The 22732-nt window shown below is 42.5% G+C and overlaps 1 protein-coding gene across 4 annotated transcripts in view; it reads left to right on the top strand.

Moving 5' to 3' along the window:
* BEGAIN (brain enriched guanylate kinase associated) overlaps positions 1 to 22732 on the top strand; it is a 242757-nt gene that overhangs the window by 128004 nt on the left and 92021 nt on the right. For 3 of the 4 annotated variants that reach the window (XM_050954144.1, XM_050954141.1, XM_050954142.1), the window contains 2 exons: positions 16756 to 16917; positions 20251 to 20307. In XM_050954144.1, coding sequence (XP_050810101.1) covers positions 16756 to 16917; positions 20251 to 20307 — 219 coding nt within the window. The remainder of the gene's footprint in view (positions 1 to 16755; positions 16918 to 20250; positions 20308 to 22732) is intronic. The other variant, XM_050954143.1, reaches the window with a different exon arrangement.

Below are 22732 nucleotides of genomic sequence, written 5' to 3'. Positions count from 1 at the left end.
ACCAGGATTTTTTTTCTCCCTGATTGGATGACTGGAACTTTTTTAAGAGAGAATAGAGAAAAGTAAGCAACAAGAAGAGAATACCTTTGTACAAAACCCAGTATCACACATGAACAAAGTGGTAGTCATTCTCCAATTAAACAAATAGCTGCAAATGGGCAAAACAAACAAACAACCACTCACAATCTGAATGCATGTTCGCAAAGTGTGTGCACTGCCGCGTTCACTGTAGTTAGTAAGAGATGGGAAGCAGGCTCATCTCTTTTCTCAACATTTTGTTCTTCTCTTGCATCTTTTCTAGCTGATCACCCTTACGCACCCAAACGCACAGACAAATTCAAAAGTGATATAAATTAGATGCCTTTACTCAAGCTCCATTAGACCTATGTGTAACTAGGGTTTGGCAGAAAACAATTCCATTTCATGAATAATTTCATTTCGCAGCATGGTTTTGTTTAACAAAAACAAGAGCTTTTGACATTTCTCATGACAAAAGCAAGAGAGAGAGAAATCTCAGAATAGCAAATAGCCTGGTGGTTAAGGATCTCACCTACAATGTGGGAAGTCAGGTTAAAGGCCCTGCTCCTAATCAGGGAGCACAGGGACTTGAACATGGATTTTCCAGTTCTCAGCCAAGCACACTAGGTTATTCTGGAGTAGAACACAGTCTCTTCACACCTTCCCTAAAGAAATTCCATCCTGGAGCTGATCATTGTGTCCACTGAACTCTAAATGTTTCCACAAAATAACATTTGTTTGACAAAATAACATTTTTGATGGAAAAAAGTTTCCATCAAGTTCCACATTTGATAGAAAATTTGACCCACTCTACTTACAACCCTTTGCTAATGTCTATTTAAATGTATCAGTTGCTCTAAAAATTGCTGAGTCTGGATGAGTAAATCAGTTTAGACTCTAAAGAGAATCTAATTAGGATAGTTTGCAGGGTGGGGGCAAAAAAAAGTATAGATTATGATAGTTTAGACTTCCTCTGTACTGACTAAGACTTCCTTATTGTTTGCAGTGTTGTTGTAGCTGTGCTGGTCCCAAGATATTAGAGACAAATTGGGTGAAGTAATATATTTTATTGAATCAACTTCTGTTGGGATGCAATAGCTGGCACTTGGCAGCAGAGGCCATTAGTGGTATGGGAGCTTAGGCTCTTCTGTGCCATCAGGATCTGGCCCAGAGCTCTGTGGGGGTAACCAAGGTCAGGCACCCACAAGCACCTTAAGTCCTCCCTGGGCCACTTCTTACCCCTCCATGCTATAATTCAAGCCTTTTGAGTCTGTAACCAAGATAATATAGAACAAACATAATACCTTTAGTCAGTCTGCCTTCTAACAGATCAGTTCCTCTCTTCTCAGAGGAGCAGCTTCCATGTCCTTCCTCAGAAGCACCCAGGGCAGGTCCTTCCCCCTGCCTGGTCAGCCCCCTTCTAAGCTATCTGGGTGCCTTTTAAGCCCCATCTCTACCAGGCGCATGCTCTGCAGGTGCGGCAGGGTGGGGTCGATTTGGGCCCAGAGTTTATCCTTAACCTTTTCACTCCTACTGTGGGGTTTATGCACCCTGTCACATGGGGGAAAGAAAGAAGCTTTGCTACACAGAGCCCTTCTTCAGAAGAAAGCTTGAAATCTTGTCTCTTTCCCCACCAGAAGCTGGTCCAATAAAAATATTACCTCACCCACCTTGTCTCTCTAATTAGATGTCTTTAGTCACTTTTGACTTGAGCCACTAGCCTTCTGATTTTTGCGTGTGGCACATTCATCTTTCTCTCTCATACATACAGCCTCATCTCACTCAGGTATTTAACCCTCGAAAGTGTCTCTTCAGCAAAACTGGCTATCTTGTTAATAAGAACTGCAAATGCATTTTGAAGACTCCGGATACAAATCAACTTAACAGAAATATTAAATCACTCTTCAGAGATCTGACTCAGATTTTCTATGCAGGAGAATTATATAAACTGCAGAGGTTGGCATAACTAGCAATGCTGCCTATGATACAATATGAGTATCATGATTTATAGCAATAAGTTATTTCCTCCAGATCAGCTATGCTGCATCCTGGATTCCTCAGCGTTCACTGAATATTCCTCAAAATAGAGGTTTGGATTCCCCACTGTACACTGTTATTTGGGTAAGTCTTGTCCTCTGCAGTTTTCAGCACCTCAGGGAAACCTGACTGCCTAGTAAAGAGACTTCATTTAATAATTTATGAGTTTTAATCTATTCCTGACAGCTGTAAATGAATAAAAATTCATTATGTTTCAATTTGACCCAAAAAGAGCCTTTGGTTACTGATAGTACATATAGAATAGAGCAGTGATTCCCAACCACTTTGCCTCAGCACATTGGTGTCCCATCAGGCCTGAACAGGTGTGCCATGGAATTTTTTGAAAAATACATGTGAGAACAAGGGGAGAAAAGCCACCTTCTGATTAGCCATCTGCCACACCGCCCTGCCTCCTCCAGAGGTGGAGAAACCAACCAGAGCTCAATCTCCTTCTCTTCTCCCCTGCCCCTCCTATGTGAGCCAGGGGTTAGTTCCTCTGCCCCTTCCCTTCCCTTCCCTTCTGCAGCTGCCAGCTGTAGGCAGGAGGAAGAGCCTTTGGAGCATGAGGTGTGCCGCAGCAGAGAAAAGGTTGCGTACCACTGGAGTAGAGAAGACTTTGTATAGCCATATTATGAACATATGCCAAGAAACACACATTTTCTACTGAGAATAATGGCATTCACTGCACATAACAGCTGGCAGCTGATCCTCTAAGGATTTTTTGCACATCTAAGTTTAGCTATTCATCTTTTTATATGATATTTATATTGCATTCAATATGTTGGGAAGTTCTAGGCTTTCAGAATTTATGTTCTCTCCACTAACCAGCATATTGTGGCCCTCACATACTTGCCACAGCAAAGATGACCAATACCTTTTGGAGGGGGGACACAATTTAAAGGTTCAGCCACCCCAAAACAACTTCAGTCATGCCCCTTACTTACAGCCCCTCCACTTACCCTCAGTCTGCCCTCCTGGAAAGCACGGCCCCTCCTTGCAGCTCTCAGCTGTTGCTCCTGTCTCTCCCCATTGGACGCAGCTCACAGCTTGCTGGCTCCAGCAGCTACCATGCAGGGAGGCGGCCCGGCCACACCAAGTGTTTGAATAGGGCTAGCAAACCTTGGCAGAAATTTGCGGGGGGGGAGGGGGGAGAAGGGGCATGTGACCCCACAAGTCACCTCCGCTCTTCCACCTCTGCCCTCCCACACACACACACACGCATTGCCTCTGTGTCCTGGGGTAGGAATCATTCCAATTTAATCCAGAGTGTGTTAGGCTGATGCAGTCAAAACGTGATTCCAAGGTATTTTAAGTTAAGGGATGCAACAGTTCTGCCCTTGTATGAGCTAGTCCACGATTTCAGCAGGGCTCAGGCAGGTATATTTAGCAGAATTTCTCTTTCTGGGTTACAATTGTGTTAATTCTGCATTAGTTGTCTGTGCCCTGGGGGACAAAGAACAAAAGTAAATACTGCAGTAGTATTATTGTAAGATATTAGCCCAGATCTTCAACTCATGTAAGTGGGTCACTTTACATCTCGCTCGTAGTGTTTAGGGCCATAAATGCTATAGTACGTATAGATATAAATAAATAAAAGGATCTCTTGCTCTCCTCTCTGTCTCCCCTTTCATGTGAACTTTTAGTGTTTCATGGTTGTTGGTACGCCAGTTTGAGCTCTTTCAGTATAGTTGGAATTACAGTCAGGGACCCCTTCCATTTGTGTGTGTATATGGATGGGGACCGGGAGCTATTAAAGCAACTTGACATCCAAATCTAGCTCACTCAAGCATTTATTCTAAAGCACATACATTTCCTCCCACCCACACAAACACTCACTTGTCAGCAGCTTTCCGTACATGAATGGACAAATCAGAACATAATTCAGTAAATGCACAATACATTCTCTGAGGCTCAAACCCTTTGAAAAACAGGCCTATTAGACCGGACAAAGAAGGGCCTGTGACAATTAGGGTCCAGACACCCTAGGGAAAGAACAAGGAGTTTGAACCCCAAAGAATAAGCAATTGAATCAACTGGATGTGTACAGTGTTACAGTGTTACAGATAAGGTCAGTTTCAAGTCTTCTTCTTATGGGCTTTTTTCCCTTTTATTTTATTTTCTCCTGGCATGGCGACTCATGGTTATTTAGGGTGGGGAAATTCTAGCCAGGAGGTCTTAATGTTTTCCCACCAATGGCCCGTGGTTTGTCTCTTCCTGGGTGTGTACAATGCTAGGGGCTTGGAGCTGGTTGCGGAGGCAACCCCTCCTTGTCTCTCTGACCACCTTCCTGTTGTGAGGTGGAGCTGACTGTTGCAGCACAAATTATGAGCACAGTTTTATATCTACATAAATATATAAACACTGTCTGTGTACATCTCATAATGAGCATCAAGTTCAGAGCAAGACAAGCTTTCATAAAAGAGCTTACTTGATCTATTTTTATATACACTAACATTCAGGAGCGGCGCCATGGTTTCTGACGCCCTAGGCGGACGGCCATTGTGGCGCCCCCGCAGCCCCGGTGGACCTACCGCAGTCATGTCGGCGGATGGTCCGCTGCTGGAAAGGCTCCGGTGGACCTACCACAGTCATGCCGGCGGGCGGTGCGCTGGTCTAAAGGCTCCGGTGGACCTGCCGCAGGCATGACTGCGGTAGGTCCACCGGACCCGCATGCCGCCCCCCCCGGCAAAATAGCGCCCCCCAAAAATTATGGCGCCCTAAGCCATTGCCTAGGTCGCCTAAATGGTAGCGCCCTCCCTGCTAACATTAAATCAACTGGTTGTATAAAATTGCTTATTCTTTGGAGTTCAGACCCTTCTGTTTTCCACTTGGAGTGCCTGGACTCTGATTGTCACAGGGCCATATATAGGAAAAGACCCTCCATCATCAAGGACTGAATTTGTAAGATCAGTACTGGTTTGTGCACACCCACATTCAAGTTGGTGGGTAGGGAGGGGCATACTGGATATTTACCTGTGCAAATCCAATTTGAGGATGCAATTAATTATACTTGGGCCCAAACAACCTAGTCTGAACACCTCAAATCTTTGGGGATGTATGGGTTGGGTTTCAGAGCTACGCTTCAGAGTGGTCCTCTGTTTCTAGAAGGGGCTGAAACGAAATCCCATATCTAAATCTTCCTGAATCTGGCAAAATTCAGATGTGGATTTAAACTTTGCAGTTTGGACCTATCTCTCCACTTAACAGGTGCACATATCAGTTTGGAGCATGAGCTTTCGTGGGTGAATACCCACTTCATCAGATACATGTAGTGGAAATTTCCAGGGGCAGGTATATATATGCAGGCAAGCAAGAGATAATGAAGTTAGTTCAATCAGGCAGGATGAGGCCCTGTTCTAGCAATGTGAAGACCAAGGGAGGAGAAACTGGTTTTGTAGTTGGCAAGCCATTCACAGTCTTTGTTTAATTCTGAGCTAATGGTGTCAAATTTGCAGATGAACTGAAGCTCAGCAGTTTCTCTTTGGAGTCTGGTCCTGAAGTTTTTTTGCTGCAGGATGGCCACCTTAAGGTCTGCTATAGTGTGGCCAGGGAGGTTGAAGTGTTCTCCTACAGGTTTTTGTATATTGCCATTCCTAATATCTGATTTGTGTCCATTTATCCTTTTCCGTAGCGACTGTCCAGTTTGGCCGATGTACATAGCAGAGGGGCATTGCTGGCATATGATGGCATATATTACATTGGTGAACGTGCAGGTGAATGAACACTTCAACCTCCCTGGTTCATGTTACAGAATAAAAGTCTATCTTTTGGAACATAATTCATCTTTATTAGTTCACAACATATGCTGGCTGGTGAGGAGCAGGTCTGACAGCGATCAATTTCCTGTTACTGCACTGTGTCACAGAACCCATAACATCATTCATAAACAACATTAATAGGTGTATTGACAATGTTAGATTCCTACATATACAGCAATCCCTACATGATGTGTTCTGGGCCACAAAAGAGCAAGACCAGGTAGAGCCCACTACAGCAACACACAATACTCTGGCTCACTATTAAAATGTTTTTTCAAAGCTTCCCTGAGCCATATAGTTCTATGTTGAGCTCTTCCTATAGCCCTTGTATTTGGCTGTGCAAATTCAGCAGATAGCCACTCCACCTCTGCCCTGCACCCCAGCAGAAACTTTTCCCCTTTTGCTTGACATATATTATGCAGGACACAGAAGGTAACTATAACCATTGGGATATTTTTCTCACTAAGATCCAATCTTTTAAGTAAGCAATGCCAATGACACTTCAAACGATCAAAGGCATACTCAACTGTCATTTTGTACCTGCTGAGCCTGCAGCTGAAATGCACCTTGGTGCTGTCGAGATGGTTGGTGTATGGCTTCATGAGCCAGGGGAGCAAGAGGTAGGCTGGGTCCCCCAAGATCACTACTGGCATTTCAATATTCCCAATGGTAATCTGTCAGTCAGGAAAGAAAGTCCCTGTTTGCAGCTTTCTGAACAGTCCTGTGTTCTTAAAGACGCATGTGTTATGCACCTTTCCTGGCCAGCCCACAATGATGTTGGTAAAGCATCCCCAGTGATCCACAAGCCCATGCATAACCATAGAAAAGCAGCCTTTCTGTTGATGTACTCTGTGGCAAAGTGGTCTGATGCTAAAATAGGGATATGTGTGCCATCTATCACTCCTTCCCACCCTAGTTCAGGAACCTCATTGCTGTAAAACCATCCACTATGTCCTGCACATAGCCCAGAGTCACAGTCCTGTGTAGCAGGAGGTGATTAATGGCCCTGCACACGTGAATGACATCAGCACCTGCGGTGCATTTCTGACTCCAAATTGATTCCTGACTCTGGCATTGCAAGTTTCTACAGTACAATCAACACTCACTTCTCAGCTGTCAGTGCAGTTCTCATTTTGGTGTCCCTGCATCGGAGGGCTGGGCAAGTTTGACATACAGATCCAGGAATACGGCCTGTGCATCCAAAAGTTCTGCAGCCACTGCTTGTCATCCCAAATCTGCATGACAATGCAGTCCCACCAGTCAGTGCTTGTTTCTCGAGCCCAGAACCAGTGCTCCACCATCTTCAGGTGCTTCATGAATGCCACCAACAACCTTGAATTGTTTCTTCCAATGTCCCACAGCAATCTAGCCTCCAAGGCATCATTATGGTTCCTGCAGTTCCTCTTATGGCTCTGCAAATACTGAAGGATCAGGTGCCCTGTGCTTGCAACACTCATGACAATAGTAGTTCTGTCAGAGATGGTGGACAGCGAAGAGGGACGTGTGGGTCTGTGGGACTTTGAAAAGAAAGCGTGAAATATTATGGGCTGCAGATGAAATTATGAAATGGAGAACAGTGTATTATGGGAAATTGACCCCATGCACCTAGTTATCCCATGCAACTCGTTTTGGTCCCATCAGGCATTGCAAGGACTTCCCAAAAGACCCTGCACTGGAATGTGGCAAGTTGCACAGTGGGATACGTACCCATGCTGCACTGCATTCTGCATTAATACAAGTGTTCCTAGTGAGGAAGCACACTGCCAACTCAAGAAGCCAAGTGTGCACACACAAGTGATTTAATAAGTGTAGCAGCTGTATGCTAAGGTAACTTAAGTCAACATAGTTTTGTAGTGTAAACATGGTCTTGTCTTTGAAGTTGTTAGCAAATGTGTCTTTCCTGCCTTTCCTTTTTTTAAATCTTTGTCTTGATGCTTTAATGGAAGAAGGGGTGGGGGGAGAAGAGAATAGGTCCACTCTATTTTCCCCACTAAATCATTTTCCTGTGTTTTTAATTATAATAAAGAATATATATCATGCAATGAAGAACTGTGAATGCCTGTTGGCAACAGTAGGTAAATCCTGAATTAAAATGCAGTGATTCTCTAGTGTTAAGAGGGTATAGTCATCCTGCCTCTGCAGAACTGGTTTATGACAACTGGGGAAAAAAAGGCACTTTTGCATTAAATGGAACTAGGTTTTGGAAGGTCATTGTTTAGGAAGAAAGAAAAAATGCAATGTAATTGACACGACTGCATGAAAATCCACATTTGATCAATCTCTCTCTCGTATCTTCTTGGCAGTGCTATATCAAAACAGCATGAACCCTTTCCAACATTGTATGGGTTACCAGTCAAAAAAATCAGAGTGATACACAATGAAAACTATCCAAAAAGATACATTTATTTTTTTAGATACCAGATTTGTAGAACAAGAAAATTATATCACCAAGCAGACGGAAAAAGAATTATAGCATTAAACTGTGTGGGATTATCAGTGCTCAGAAGTGAGGGGAAATGGTTTCAGAGCTGAACCTCATATGTAGAATGCAGGAAAACATGTCAAATATTCTTAAAATTGTGAAAATTCTTAAAATTGTGAAAAAGAAAATTTGTGCCAAATGCATCCCTGAACTCCACTGACTCTGTTGGAGTTATGCGAGCTCTGAACTTGACCCTTTACATTTTCTTTCTAAAAGAAAATATTCTTCCCTTGTCTAGTGTTGTTTCTGTCTCATGTTGTCTTACCTTTGCTTCCTGTGTTTTTCCACAGACAACTGGAAGCAAAGTAAAGCTTGTGTCTAATGGTAAGGTGTGTGTATGGTGACTCATCCATGCACAAATATACAGCCATAGATAATCCTTCTCCATGCTACCATACGTTAGGATCGATCACTGCTTTCATTCTTAACCCCAATACTGGAGATTTATTAGGCCCTGATTCAGGAAAAAATCCCTATTCAAGAGAATTAAGCATGTGTTTAAATCCCATGGAAGTCAATAGGACTTAAGCACACACTTAAAGTTATGTACATTGTGTTGTCCTGAATTAGGATAGACTTAATCACGTGCTCAAGTGCTTTCCTGAATTTGAGGCTTTATTGGTGTATTTGTTTGTGAACATTTGGCTGAGTTTCCTGGTTTTCAGCATTCCCTCTCTTTCTCTCTCTTCACTTACTCTTCTTCCTGCCCACCCACCCCTGAATCTCATTTCTATATTTCTCAGCTTTCAACTTTTTGTAAGTTTTTATTTATATATTTTATTTTAAATTATATAGATTTTACACACACACCTTTGACTCTATCATCAATTGTTTAACATGGAATGTAATATATTATATACTGCATGTTACTAAAGCAAACTCTCTCATATACTTTTTAACTCTTAAAAAAAAATCTTAAAAAATAAACAACCAATTTATCCATCAGAATGAATTAAAACAGATGTTAAATAGGAGTTGTTAATTTTTAATTCATTTTTAAATGTTGATACAGACAATTTGGTCTTTCTAGTTAAAAAAGTCGTCGCTGGGTTATGTTTCTAGGAATGGTCCTCTCCTTTTCTCAGTGTATGGACAGCCCCACATTTCAGAATCACTGCTTACTGACACAGCATAAACCCTGGTCTTGAAAGTAGCCTAAATATATTCTATCAACACTTTCTCTTCAATTTTACATAGTTATAGTTGTAGCCTATGGTCCTGAGTCAGCCAAGCATTCAAGCACGTACTGAACTTTAAGCAAGTGAATAACCCATCCCTATTTGGCAAAGAACATAAGCACTTATACCCTTCAAAGCTGACTTCATGGGGACTAAAGCATCTGCCTAAAAATTAAGCACGTTTGAATGCTTTGCTTAACTTGGGCCATAAGCAACAAATGGGTCTCTGTTTAACGCAGTATTCCTGCTTCTCCTTTCTCCTTCCTAAAGTGCTCACAGAATAATGTATCATAGTAATATTATAAGGCTAACTATAAGTGTATGCATAATTCTAAAGATACTTCCCTATAAGCAACCACTATGGACCTGTTCCAAAATGCACTGGAGTCCATGGAAAGATTCACTACGCACTTTGGATCCAGCCCTATATTGGTGTATAGTTCCTTCAAGGTACTGATCGTTTAGGAGGAAGAGAAAAAAATAGAAATCCGGATGACTATGTTAAGCAGAGAAGCATTTGTTCCCTGAATTAAGATATATTATTTTTAAAATAGTGCAACTACTAGTGGTAAGCCAAGTACAACTGTAATCATACAAAAAAATTAATAAAAATAGAACATGGTGTTGGCAAAACATTAGGCTATTTCCAAGATTAAGGCTACTCTGTTACAGTAAGCAGGAATTTTAAAGCTTTTTCCTTTAATATACGTGGGTTCTTTTTGTAACAAAAAGAAGAGATACCAATGAGAGCCAGTGTATTAAAGACAAGTCAAATAAGTGCCGTATTGCCAACTCTCACAATTTTATCTTGACTCTAGCAATATGGGGTAGATTTTACCTGTCTCATGAAAATATGATGAAAGGCACCAACTCGTGTATTTTCCTTGATTCAGTATGGCCACCATCTCCTATTACTGTCAATGGGGCTGAAGAAGGCCATCTTTCCCTACTGTCTGTCTGTTTGTGGAAATGAGGCTGCCCTTAATAAAGATAGCTGCCACCTCCCACTATTTTCAATTAGACTGAAGACACACTCACAGGCAAAATGGCTGCCGCTCGGTTCAGGGGGCTTGACAGGACAGAGACTGTGAGGAACAGTATGGATACTACGAAAGGTGGATGGAACAAGTGAGAGGGGGTAGGCATGGGGGAACAGGAGGCAATTTAGGAGTTACAGGGAAATGGGTTGCAGGGGATGTCAGGGGCAGGAGGGAGGGGCGGGGATTGGAGGTGGGTGTCCATAGAAGTGGGAGGCAGGTAGGGTGACCACATACCTAATGTGAAAAATCAGGACGGGGGTAATAGGCATCTATATAAAGCAGAGCTCCGAATATCAGGACTGTCCCTATAAAATTGGGACATCTGGTCATCCTGCACTCCCAAGTCTTGGACAGAGAAGTAGCAGGGGGGAGATTCAGGGAATTGTTGCTTCTTGCAAAAGCTGAATCAATCCCATAGTGTGCCTGAACCCCATACCACCTGTGAGTGAACACTATTCACAAAGCGATCATTTCCATATCTGACCTATCAGTCCCCATCCTCAAGGAAACCTGCACAACACTTTCAAAAGACAAGCCTGGGATCTTAAATTCATAACTTTGCTAGACACTAAAAATCATGGACTAAACAGTGACATTGGATTTATCACTTATTACTGTAGAGAGGGTTCATCGGGGTTCGTCCCTCTCTGGGGCAGCGGGGAACCACACCGCCTCCCTTAGTCCTTGCACGGCCCCCTGGGGAATTGGTAGGGCCCCAGGAGTCCTGGTTCAAGTCATCCGGCAGGGGGCTGAGCATACACAGGTAACAACTAGCAGATAACAAGCCCAGGCCCTAGGTCAGGGCAGGGCAGTGATGAGTTCAAGACTCAGGCCCTGAGGCAGGGGCTGAGCAAACACAGGTATATAGCACACCCAGGCTTCAGGCTTTGAGTGGCCTGGGAGAGGGGGAGACTGCCACCCACACGTTGGGAGGCAGTGGGGGATGCAGGTCCACCCACTCCACTGCATCCCAGCCTGGGGCCCTAGCAGCTGCCAAAGGCCTGCTGCTGTCAGTGGGGATCCCGGCTGCAACACACTGACATGGGTTCCGGCTGTGTTGCCGCCAGACTCAGGTCAGCTGCCCCCGGGCTACTTCCCAACTCCCTCTCTGGAGGTACCCAAGTCAAGGTGGTGTCCTCAGGGAGGTCAATCACCATTGGATGCTTAGGGTAGCTGGCGAGGGGTAAGATCAGCAACTCTTCTGGGTAGCTGGTGAGTGGTAGGCTCAGCGACTCTCCCACGTGCTGATCCGCATCAAGTATCAACTGGTCAGGCCAGTCTCCAGGTCTGCCACTGGTTGTTAGAGTCTCCCCAGCACAAGCTGGGCCGGAGGCGTCTGGCCTCTCCAGCAGCTGCCTCTAGAGTGAGCGATGGGGTTGGGATCTTATACTTCCTGTCCAGCCTCTGACCCTCTAGGGTGGTGGGCTTGGAGTACTCTGGCTGCACCCACTTGGGTGTCCAGTGGAGCTCATCCTTCTCCAGGGCACCGGGGAACCACCCCGCCTCCCTACAATTACAGAAATCTATAACCCAGTAACAACCGTCCGAGTCTTCTCCCAGCTGCCTTTCCAGCCCTTCCTTTCCTTTCCCCCTGACTGGAAGAGTGTTAATGAGCCACTTCATCTTGAATAGCCCCATGAAATATGAGTTAACTACTTACACTAAACAATCTGACTTGAAGAAGAGCTCTGTGTAAGCTCAAAAGCTTGTCTCTCTCACCAACAGAAGTTGGTCCAGTAAAATTATCTCATTCATCTTGTCCCTCTATTGAGACATTATCATTTATGAGTGATTGATATAAATTAAAAAGTTCTTTCATATGTGTATCTGTAACTCATCAGTCCTACACATTAACAAATTCTCTGTGTGAGTGTGACTCATGTTGCCTTAATTAGGTCAGTTTGTCTCCAGCCAGCCCATTCTTTCCCCAAAGAAAATAAGCTAGGAGGGGGATTGTTAGCAGATGGCAGTTCTCCTACCTTAGCGGTGTGGAGGGAGTGAGTGGAATCTCTATCTGAGCAGCTAAGGAGATGCATTTTTGTGTGCCTTTAAGGTTGACTTTTCAATCTAAAATCATCTCACACACATTCGCAGTGGACTAGAGGAGAATTTAAAAAAAGAAGTCAAAAAACAGCCTAAAAAACATGGTTTGATAGGTTTTTAAATCAGAATTTTGGGCCCCAGTCTCGTGATTTTGGGTAATTCTGTTCTCTTGAGACTGGTAATACTATATGTGGCCTTTAGTCAATGGTATGTAGCCCCTTGACGTTCTTTCAGGCCCAAGCACACTAAGTTGAGGCACACACAGGCATAAGCGGTGTTTACATTCAAAACCTTGCTGACATCACTGTTAGTTTTGCCATTGACATCAAAGGAATTTTATGAAATGTTATATTTAGCGTATATTGAAATAAGCAAGGTGACTGTACAGGGCTCACTCTCCTAAAGTCTCCCCTTATAGTGAGTCCCAGCATCATACCACTTGCACCTCAGTTTCCCCACACTGATATTTGGCCTACTCCTGCTGTGGAGGTGGCTTGCTGCAGTGACTTGACCCTCCAGCTAAGTCTTTAACAAAACTCAACCCCTCCCAGAATATCCATGTCCAAAGCAATAAAAAAAAAAAAGCCCTTGTCTCAAACCCTCCTCCCCAAAGGATCTGTCTTCTCTTTTCTACTACAAGCACTGTTCTGCCCACCCTCTGTGCTCAGCTTTTGTCCTGCCTAGGCGGCTTACCATCTCTCCCCTGAGCCCCCCAGTCTCCTTTAGGTTACTCCCTGCTCTTTTTTGAGGACCTCTTGTCCTCCACAGGCCTCTACCTGCCTTCTGCTCTCTTCTCCAGTTGGTTCCCCACTGCTGGGCTTTCTTCCTCTTAAATCCAACACCTAGTGCAGGTGTAGCAAGGCAGCGCTCATTGAACAGGGCTGACTAGCCCAAGGGCTCTGAGCTCTTAAAGGGGCAAGCTGCCCTGTTACAGTGACAATGCGATTCATTTGGTAACACTCATGCCACTAAGTCATAGTGGATTCAAGTTCCAGATCAGGATCTGAGCTCATAATCAAAGCCAACATAACAATGAAGTACTAGCAGAATCTGTATTATTATTACATTACAGTTGCAGCTAGGGATTCCAACTTTTTATCGGGACCTCATTTTGCTGTACACTGTATAGACAAAGTAAGAGACAATCCCTGACTTGAAGAGTTTATAATCTAAATAGACAAAGACAGATTATTATTCATAGAATCATAGAATATCAGGGTTGGAAGGGACCTCAAGAGGTCATCTAGTCCAACCCCCTGCTCAAAGCAGGACCAACACCAACTAAGTCATCCCAGCTAGAGCTTTGTCAAGCCTGATCTTAAAAACCTCTAAGGAAGGAGATTCCACCACCTCCCTAGGTAACCCATTCCAATGCTTCACCACCCTCCTAGTGAAAACGTTTTTCCTAATATCCAACCTAAAACTCCCCCACTGCAACTTGAGACCTTGTTCTGTCATCTGCTACTACTCAGAACAGTCTAGATCCATCCTCTTGGAACCCCCTTTCAGGTAGTTGAAAGTAGCTGTCAAATCCTCCCTCATTCTTCTCTTCTGCAGACTAAACAATCCCAGTTCCCTCAGCCTCTCCTCATAAATCATGTGCTCCAGTCCTCTCATCATTTTTGTTGCCCTCCACTGGACTCTTTCCAATTTTTCCACATCCTTCTTGTAGTGTGGACACAGTACTCCAGATGAGGCCTCACCAATGTCGAATAGCGGGGAATGACCATGTCACTCGATCTGCTGGCAATGCCCCTACTTAAACAGCCCAAAATACCATTAGCCTTCTTGGCAACAGGGGCATACTGTCGACTCATATCCAGCTTCTCGTCCACTGTAAACCCTATGTCCTTTTCTGCAGAACAGCTGCCTAGCCATTTGGTCCCTAGTCTGTAGCAGTGCATGGGATTCTTCCATCCTAAGTGCAGGACTCTGCACTTGTCCTTGTTGAACCTCATCAGATTTTTTTGGCCCAATCCTCTAATTTGTCTAGGTCCCTCTGTATGCTATCCCTACCCTCCAGCGTATCTATCACTCTTCCCAGTTTAGTGTCATCTGCAAACTTGCTGAGGGTGCAGTCCACGCCATCCTCCAGATCATTAATGAAGATATTGAACAAAAACTGTCCCCTGGACCGACCCTTGGGGCACTCCACATGATACCAGCTGCCAACTAGACGTGGAGCCATTGATCATTACCCGAGCCCGACAATCTAGCCAGCTTTCTATCCACTTTATAGTCCATTCATCCAGCCCATACTTCTTTAACTTGCTGGCAAGAATACTGTGGGAGACCATATCAGAAGCTTTGCTGAAGTCCACGAATAACACATCCACAGCTTTCCCCTCATCTACAGACCCAGTTATCTCCTCATAGAAGGCAATTAGGTTAGTCAGGCATGACTTGCCCTTGGTGAATCCATGCTGACTCTTCCTGATCACTTTCCTCTCCTCTAAGTGCTTCAGAATTGATTCCTTGAGCACCTGCTCCATGATTTTTCCAGGGACTGAGGTGAGGCTGACTGGCCTGTAGCTCCCCAGATCTTCCTTCTTCCCTTTTTTAAAGATGGGCACTACATTAGCCTTTTTCCAGTCATCCGGGACCTCCTCAGATTGCCAATGTCTCTGCAATCACATCCACCAACTCCTTTAGCACCCTTGGATGCAGCGCATCCGGCCCCATGGACTTGTGCTCGTCCAGTTTTTCTAAATAGTCCTGAACCACTTCTTTCTCCACAGAGGGCTGGTCACCTCCTTCCTATGCTGTACTCCCCAGTGCAGCAGTCTGGGAGCTGACCTGTTTGTGAAGACAGGCAAAAAAAGCATTGAATACATTAGCTTTTTCCACATCCTCTGTCACTAGGTTGCCTTCCTCATTCAGTAAGGGGCCCACACTTTCCTTGACTTTCTTCTTGTTGCTAACATACCTGAAGAAACCCTTCTTGTTATTCTTAACATCCCTTGCTAGCTGCAACTCCAAGTGTGATTTGGCCTTCCTGATTTCACTCCTGCATGCCTGAGCAATATTTTTATACTCCTCCCTGGTCATTTGTCCAATCTTCCACTTCTTGTAAGCTTCTTTTTTGTGTTTAAGATCAGCAAGGATTTCACTGTTAAGCCAAGCTGGTCACTTGCCATATTTACTGTTCTTTCTGCATATCGAGATGGTTTGTTCCTGCAACCTCAGTAAGGATTCTTTAAAATACAGCCAGCTCTCCTGGACTCCTTTCCCTCTCATGTTATTCTCCCAGGGGATCCTGCCCATCAGTTCCCTGAGGGAGTCAAAGTCTTCTTTTCTGAAGTCCAGGGTCTGTATTCTGCTGCTCTCCTTTCTTCCTTGTGTCAGGATCCTGAACTTGACCATCCCATGGTCACTGCCTCCCAGGTTCCCATTCGCTTTTGCTTCCCCTACTAATTCTTCCTGGTTTGTAAGCAGCAGGTCAAGAAGAGCTCTTCCCCTCGTTGGTTCCTCCAGCACTTGCACCAGGAAATTGTCCCCTACACTTTCCAAAAACTTCCTGGATTGTCTGTGCACCGCTGTATTGCTCCTCCAGCAGATACCAGGGTGATTGAAGTCAACCATGAGAACCAGGGCCTGTGATCTAGTAACTTCTGTTAGTTACCGGAAGAAAGCCTCGTCCACCTCATCCCCCTGGTCTGGTGGTCTATAGCAGACTCCCACCACGACATCACTCCTGTTGCTCACACTTCTAAATTTAATCCAAAGACTCTCAGGTTTTTCTGCAGTTACATACCGGAGCTCCAAGCAGTCTTACTGCTCTTTTACATACAATGCATGATTATTATTTTAAAGATGGGGAATTGAGGCTGTTTGTACATTGCATTACATAAAACAGTTGTGGATCATTTCAGAATGAAAGACATCATGTAAAACCAAAACTTGGTTTTCAATGTATTATATTTTTATTGAGGACACTTCCACAAAATGTCCTATGACAGCATTTGGATACCAGTGATGGGTGTCCTGGAAAGGATGGATGGAGAGAGATTGTCAACATGATCATTTTAAATAAAATTTTAACAAAAATTAGTAAACAGATGAATAAGTACTGTTCTCTTTCTCACTACAAAGCCACATTTTTGAGGAAATATGGATAATGAGGCCACTTGAAAATAGTGGATCATTAAAGAGTCTTCCAGAACTTCTAAATGCTATAACTGCAGTGTTTGTTCTTCCAGTACTTTGCAAGAACAGAAGGGGGAATTACGGAAGCGCCTAACCTACACTACCCATAAACTGGAAATGCTTGAAACAGAATTTGATTCTACACGCCAATATCTTGAAATTGAACTGAGACGTGCTCAGGAAGAACTTGAAAAAGTAACCGAAAAATTGAGAAGGTGAGTATTTTTTTTTAAATAAACAAACTGCATTGAGAATATACAAACTAATGTACTTAACAATGTAGAGATATGTACTCCATTCATTATATAAATGTGTTTATAGTACACTTTACACCCACATACATATATTTGTTACATACCACACACATATATATTGATATATGTCTATGTGCGTTACACATACATATATATGCATGTTTGTGTGTGCATACAGTGTATATTGTATACATGTTATGTAATCTTTATATCATTAATGGCATATACATTATGTGTTTGTGTTATTATACACACACACACCTATTATAAACACAAAGGATATTGATATTCCCTTTAGTAATTACAGTGTAACTGCATTGATATTAGTTGAATTATTCTGCATTTAAGCTGGTGTAAGAGCAGAATTAGGCCCTGTTTTTCAAAGATGAGCAAAGTTTATGTTCAATATATGAAATGTTATGAAGTTTCATATCATAGTGTGGTAAAACATGTTACATTTACTTCCAATAAGTATGAAGTGAAACAAAAAGCCTTCTATTTAAAAATAATACAAACTGCAGAAAAAAAGGCACAGAACTGTTCTAAATTTAGGGCTCAATCAGTATAAGTAATAGTAATAATCGAGTCCCCATTGACTTAAAAGGGAGCAGGCTTTAGCCTTAAGTGTGTACATGTCATTTTGAAAATCTCTGAACCAAAAGATCCATTTATTCATGAAAAAAAATCAGTTGAACTTTTCCTGAATGCATCATCATCATCATCATGTAGGAAAATGGACAGTGCATCACACCTAATGCAGGTAACAAAGTATCTTTCCAAGTAGAAACAGAAATCTTGCATAACATTTCTTAGTTGGACTGTAGCATTAATATAAGTGATAACAGGTAATTGCTATAAATAAAGAATTTTTAACAGGCTGAATTTTAAGACACCAGTACAGGAAATCATGTTAGCACATGCTTAAAATTAAGATACATGCTTTCCTGAATCAAGGCCTAAATCAGAGATACAGCATATACTACTTTACATGATTTTGTTATCTACAGGCTTCTATGTAGAGCAGGCAGTCAGCTGTCCACACTACTTATCTGTCTACAACACATTTTTCCCCTCTCTCATATCGCTTCATTTACATCAGAGCTGTCAAAGTAACATTCTAGCGCAATTTTCTTCAAACCTTTTCACAATGTTTTCCAATAAATGGCAATGTTAACCATCCTTCCTACTGTACATTAAATTACTTTTCCTGAAGAAATACATTTTGCACAGCAAGTGGAAGGCTCAGGAATAGAACAGGGAATATTTGGGACTTTCTGGAAATAATGTTTTACTTCAGGCACATCCTGTTTAAAGTGTAAGTCAGACTTTTCACAAAAACAATGAGGAGTCCAGTGGCACTTAAAGACTAACAGATTTATTTGGGCATAAGCTTTTGTGGGTAAAAAAAACCCACTATTTCAGTCATGTTACAAAAAACACACAAAATGTGTATCCAGGCTGGAAATTAATCTGAGATACTACCTTTTGATGCAACTTTTAAAAGAGCATACAGGTAACTCGTTCACTATGCTTGGAATACTTATAGGAACATGCCTCTGCCATAAAACCCGCTTCAACTTTGCCTTTTAGAAAATGTGCAGTAAATCTTGCATCAGGTCTATATAATTACTTCCTTATCATCTCTGCTTATCTATATTATACATTTGGATCTCAGAAGGAGCCATGGACATTATAAAAAAACCAATCATGCAGTCAGTGAGAGTTTTGCCAGAGTAAACACATCGTCAGGCCTGTAGACAGGTTGTTTATATAGGTAGGGTCTGATTTTCAGAAGTTCTGAGTGTGATGGGTTGGATCCCCCCTTCCGGACCGCCAGCTGATGTGCTGGGGTCTCACTGAGCCCGCCTGTTCCACTGGGAGCTGCAGACGGCTGTGCAAATGTAAACAAACTGTCAGGCGGCCCGCCAGTGGATTACCCTCAAAGGTTGCATGTGGCCCATGGACCGCAGGTTGCCCATCACTGCTCTGGAGTGTAAAACCAAAATTATGTTGCATTGCATTGTATAGAGATCTATACATTGTAAGCTCATGAAATTCACCCCCTCCATCAATGTGGAGAAAGATATACACAATTTTTGCCCTCCCTCCCCCCTGCACCCAGTTATGAATTGCACAAACTGAGTTTTAGAATAAACAAAAAACAAGTTTAACTACAAAAAGTAAATTTTAATTGATAAGGGATAGCAAACAGTACAAAGCAGATTACTGAGCAAATAGAACAAAACACGCAAACTAGACGGAATACGTTAAAGAAATTGGCTACAAACAGTAATTTCTCACCCTAAAAGTTGTTTTATGCAGGTTGCAGAGTTTCTTGAAGGTAAACTGCACTGCTTGCAGTTTAAATCTCCAGGTATACCTTTCACAGGCTGACCTTTCTTGCCTGGGCTCAGCCTCTGCCTCCCCCAGCTTAATTCCTTTGTTTCTTCAGCTGTTTTCAGCAGTTTTCCTTCTTGGGTGGGGAGGCAGTGGAGAAGAGTCTAGATTAACTCACTCCCCAGCCTTAAATAGGATTTGTATATGCAGGAATCCTTTGTTTCCCAGTTTGACTCCCACCCACTTCCTGTGAAAAAGTACCAGCATGTCAAGATGATATCCTGTACCAGGTGACATGATCACATAACCCTGCAGTATTAAAGCAGCATCCCAGGAAACTTCTCAGGAAGGAGGGAGATTAGTATCTTCAAAGTCCTATTGTCCTTCCTAGTAGCCTATTCAAGTTATTTGCATACTTCTGGTAGGCGTTCCCCAGGTAAAAACACAGCTGTAATTATTACATAGTCCATATTTCTAACTTCAGATACAGAAATGAGACACACATACAAATTGGGTAATCACATTCAGTAAATCATAACCTTTCCAATGATACCTCGCATGACCCATCTTGCATAAAACATATCTTAGTTATGCCACATTCATATCATAACAACATTTCTATGAAGAATATGGGGCATAACGTCACCCTGAGCGCCTAGTACTTCAGTTCAGGTCAATGAGCCAGATCCAGTGCCTGTTCAAATCAGTGGAAAGACTGCTGTTGACATCAGTGCACAATGGATCAGGTTCAGTGGTTGATGTTCAGGCTGTGGATGTTCAGGCTGTGGATGTTCAGAACCCCTGAAAGTCGGGCCCATAAAGTGTTTCATTTATTGCAAAGAACATTATCAGTGGAAAGTATTAAAATCAAATGAATATAAGTGCTTTTCTAAAACTCTACTTGGTAGTTGTTCTTTTTTATTACAAAGAAAATTTATGCAAAAAATTATGTTCCAGGCAGGTGATTTCTCCTCCGAAGACTTATCATGTGGGAAGCCCAAAATACGTTACAAGGTGAGCTTTAAAAATTGTTTCTATTGAGAATAGCAAAAACATAAAAAAATAAGGCAAGATAAACACCTAGAAATCCCCAAACTGGAAACAGATAAACATTTTAAACAAAAGTATGATCCAAAAGAGTGTCGGCAACATGTAAAAATAACTATATGAAGATCAGTGTGTAAAGAACAGTAAGAGCAATATTAGAACATCAAGAATTTATCTCCCATGTTGTTCATTTCTAAAGAAAGAGAAAGGAAAATGTGAACTACTGTACTAGATAAGCACAGAGTAACATGGTCCCACTTGTAAGCTAAAAAACATTTCAGTCATTAAACTTGTACTGCTGCTCTGAGCAGCGTTGTCCCTAAAGGCTGGAAGCTCCATTAGCCATTGCTTCTAAAGCCTCCCACACCCTTAATTTAATCCACAGTAACGCCAAAACAACCTGCCTTTTTTGTTTGTTTTATACACAACTATCTCCTGTTTAGGGAGGGCACATTTAGATGACTTGATGGCCTATCATTCTCTAAAGGAGTAGGATTTTCTAAGCACACCATGTTGACCTTTACTGCTCCCACTGAATTCAATGGTAAAACTTTCATTGACATCAGAAGGAGCTGAGTTTGGCCAATGCGGAGCAATTTTGAAATTCCCACCCTTAAACCATAGTTCTGCTTTGAAAAGTGGCTGAAATGGCATTGTGGGGTTCCGTGTGCCTTGCAATGATTTGCATATCATAGAGTTATAGAAATGTAGGGCTGGAAGGGACCTCAAGAAGTCATCAAGTCCAGCCCCTTGTGCCACAGCAAGACCAAGGAAACCTTGACCATCCCTGAGAGGTGTTTGTCCAACTTGTTTCTAAAAGTGTCCAATGATGGGAACTCTGTGATCTCTTTTGAAAGCTTATTCCAGAGCTTAATTATCCTTATAGTTAGAAAGTTTTTCCCAATATCTAACTGTGTTGTGTTTAAGAGTGTGCTCAATTTAAAAGTAAAAACAAACCCATGCATTTTGACTACCAGTCCTGAAAACTCAAACTGAGCTCAAAGAGTCCTGTTGGAATCATTCCTTCTTTTGCACCCCAACCAGTAATAAAGGTTCTGCTGGTCAAATTAGGCCCACACCCACACCTGTACAACTCTCAGATTATGCCTTCAGTAATAACTGTGCAAAGCTCATCATCTCCGCTTGGAATTTAGAGTAGAATTCTGTTGATGCACAAGGAGTAAAATCCACTTAAACATATGTGTTTAAGTGCTTCACTATAGAGGGATGGACTTCAGCATGTATTTAAGTGGGTTCCTGAACAGGGCCCTCACAGCTGTGTTGGCTCCTTTGCAGTGCTAGTAGGAGAAAAAAGCATCTTTGTAAGGAAGTAGATAAAACGTTAGAGTATAGACAAGGAACAAGTCTGTTGAAGAAGAAGGTGCCATTTGTACAGTCACTCTTCAAAGCAGAACTGCTATCTAGGTGAAATTTCCTCCTCTGCAGAGGGCCAGCCGCACAAGGCCTATGCATCATTTAACCCACATTTTTGAGGTCTCAGTGCATAGGCTTTGTATGAGCTATCTGCACAGGAGTGAATTTTACCTTGCAAGGGGAAGGTATTTTCTGCTACGTTAGACTACATAGATATTTAATGGTAGTGATGATCAGATTTCTTTTTATTAGGCCCTGAGAAACATATAAGCAGTTGCACTGCATGGGTGCACACACCCACACATACAGAGCACAAGGGGGCCGTACAATTTGAATTTACTACAAGACACAGAGAAGGCACCAAAAACATAATAAATGAACAGGGTCACATCAAATAATTCATTCTTTGTAAAAGGCAATTCATAGCTCATCCAACCCAATTACCACTGAAATTTACAAAGCTGACAGATTTCACAGTTTAAAAGTCTTGGACACTGCAAAATTCAGACAATCGGGGTGAATGCTTTTTCTACAAGTGGGGCTATGTTACCATTTGGTCATGTGGTCATCGCAGGTCAGATTAATTTTCCCCACTCCTGCTTTATTTTTAAATGTATTGCCAAAAGATTTTATTTAATTTTATTATATTCTTTTCCTTTCATACCTTTAATGCTTTTTTCCATATATTTCTGAGTCCATTTCCCCACTCCCCATTCACAGTACTGACACTTCTTTTGGCCTCGTGGGTCTTTTATTTTTCCAGTTTGGGTTTTGTGTGTGCGTGTGTTTATCTACTTTATTTTGATTACCTTTGCATACAGTTCTCAATAGAAACACTTTCTGAAGCTCAGCTCCTTCTATGTTGTGGGGGTTTTCATAGAAATGTAGGGCTGGAAGAGACCTTGAGAGGTCATCTAGTCCAGCCCTCTTCACTGAGGCAGGACCACCTATACCTACACTACCCTGACAGATATTTGTCTAACCTCTTCTTAAAAACCTCCAGTGATGGGGATACTAC

Source organism: Gopherus flavomarginatus, chromosome 5, assembly GCF_025201925.1.
Source record: "Gopherus flavomarginatus isolate rGopFla2 chromosome 5, rGopFla2.mat.asm, whole genome shotgun sequence".
Classification (NCBI taxonomy): Eukaryota; Metazoa; Chordata; order Testudines; family Testudinidae; genus Gopherus; species Gopherus flavomarginatus.
This window is presented reverse-complemented; position numbering and strand designations above follow the sequence as displayed.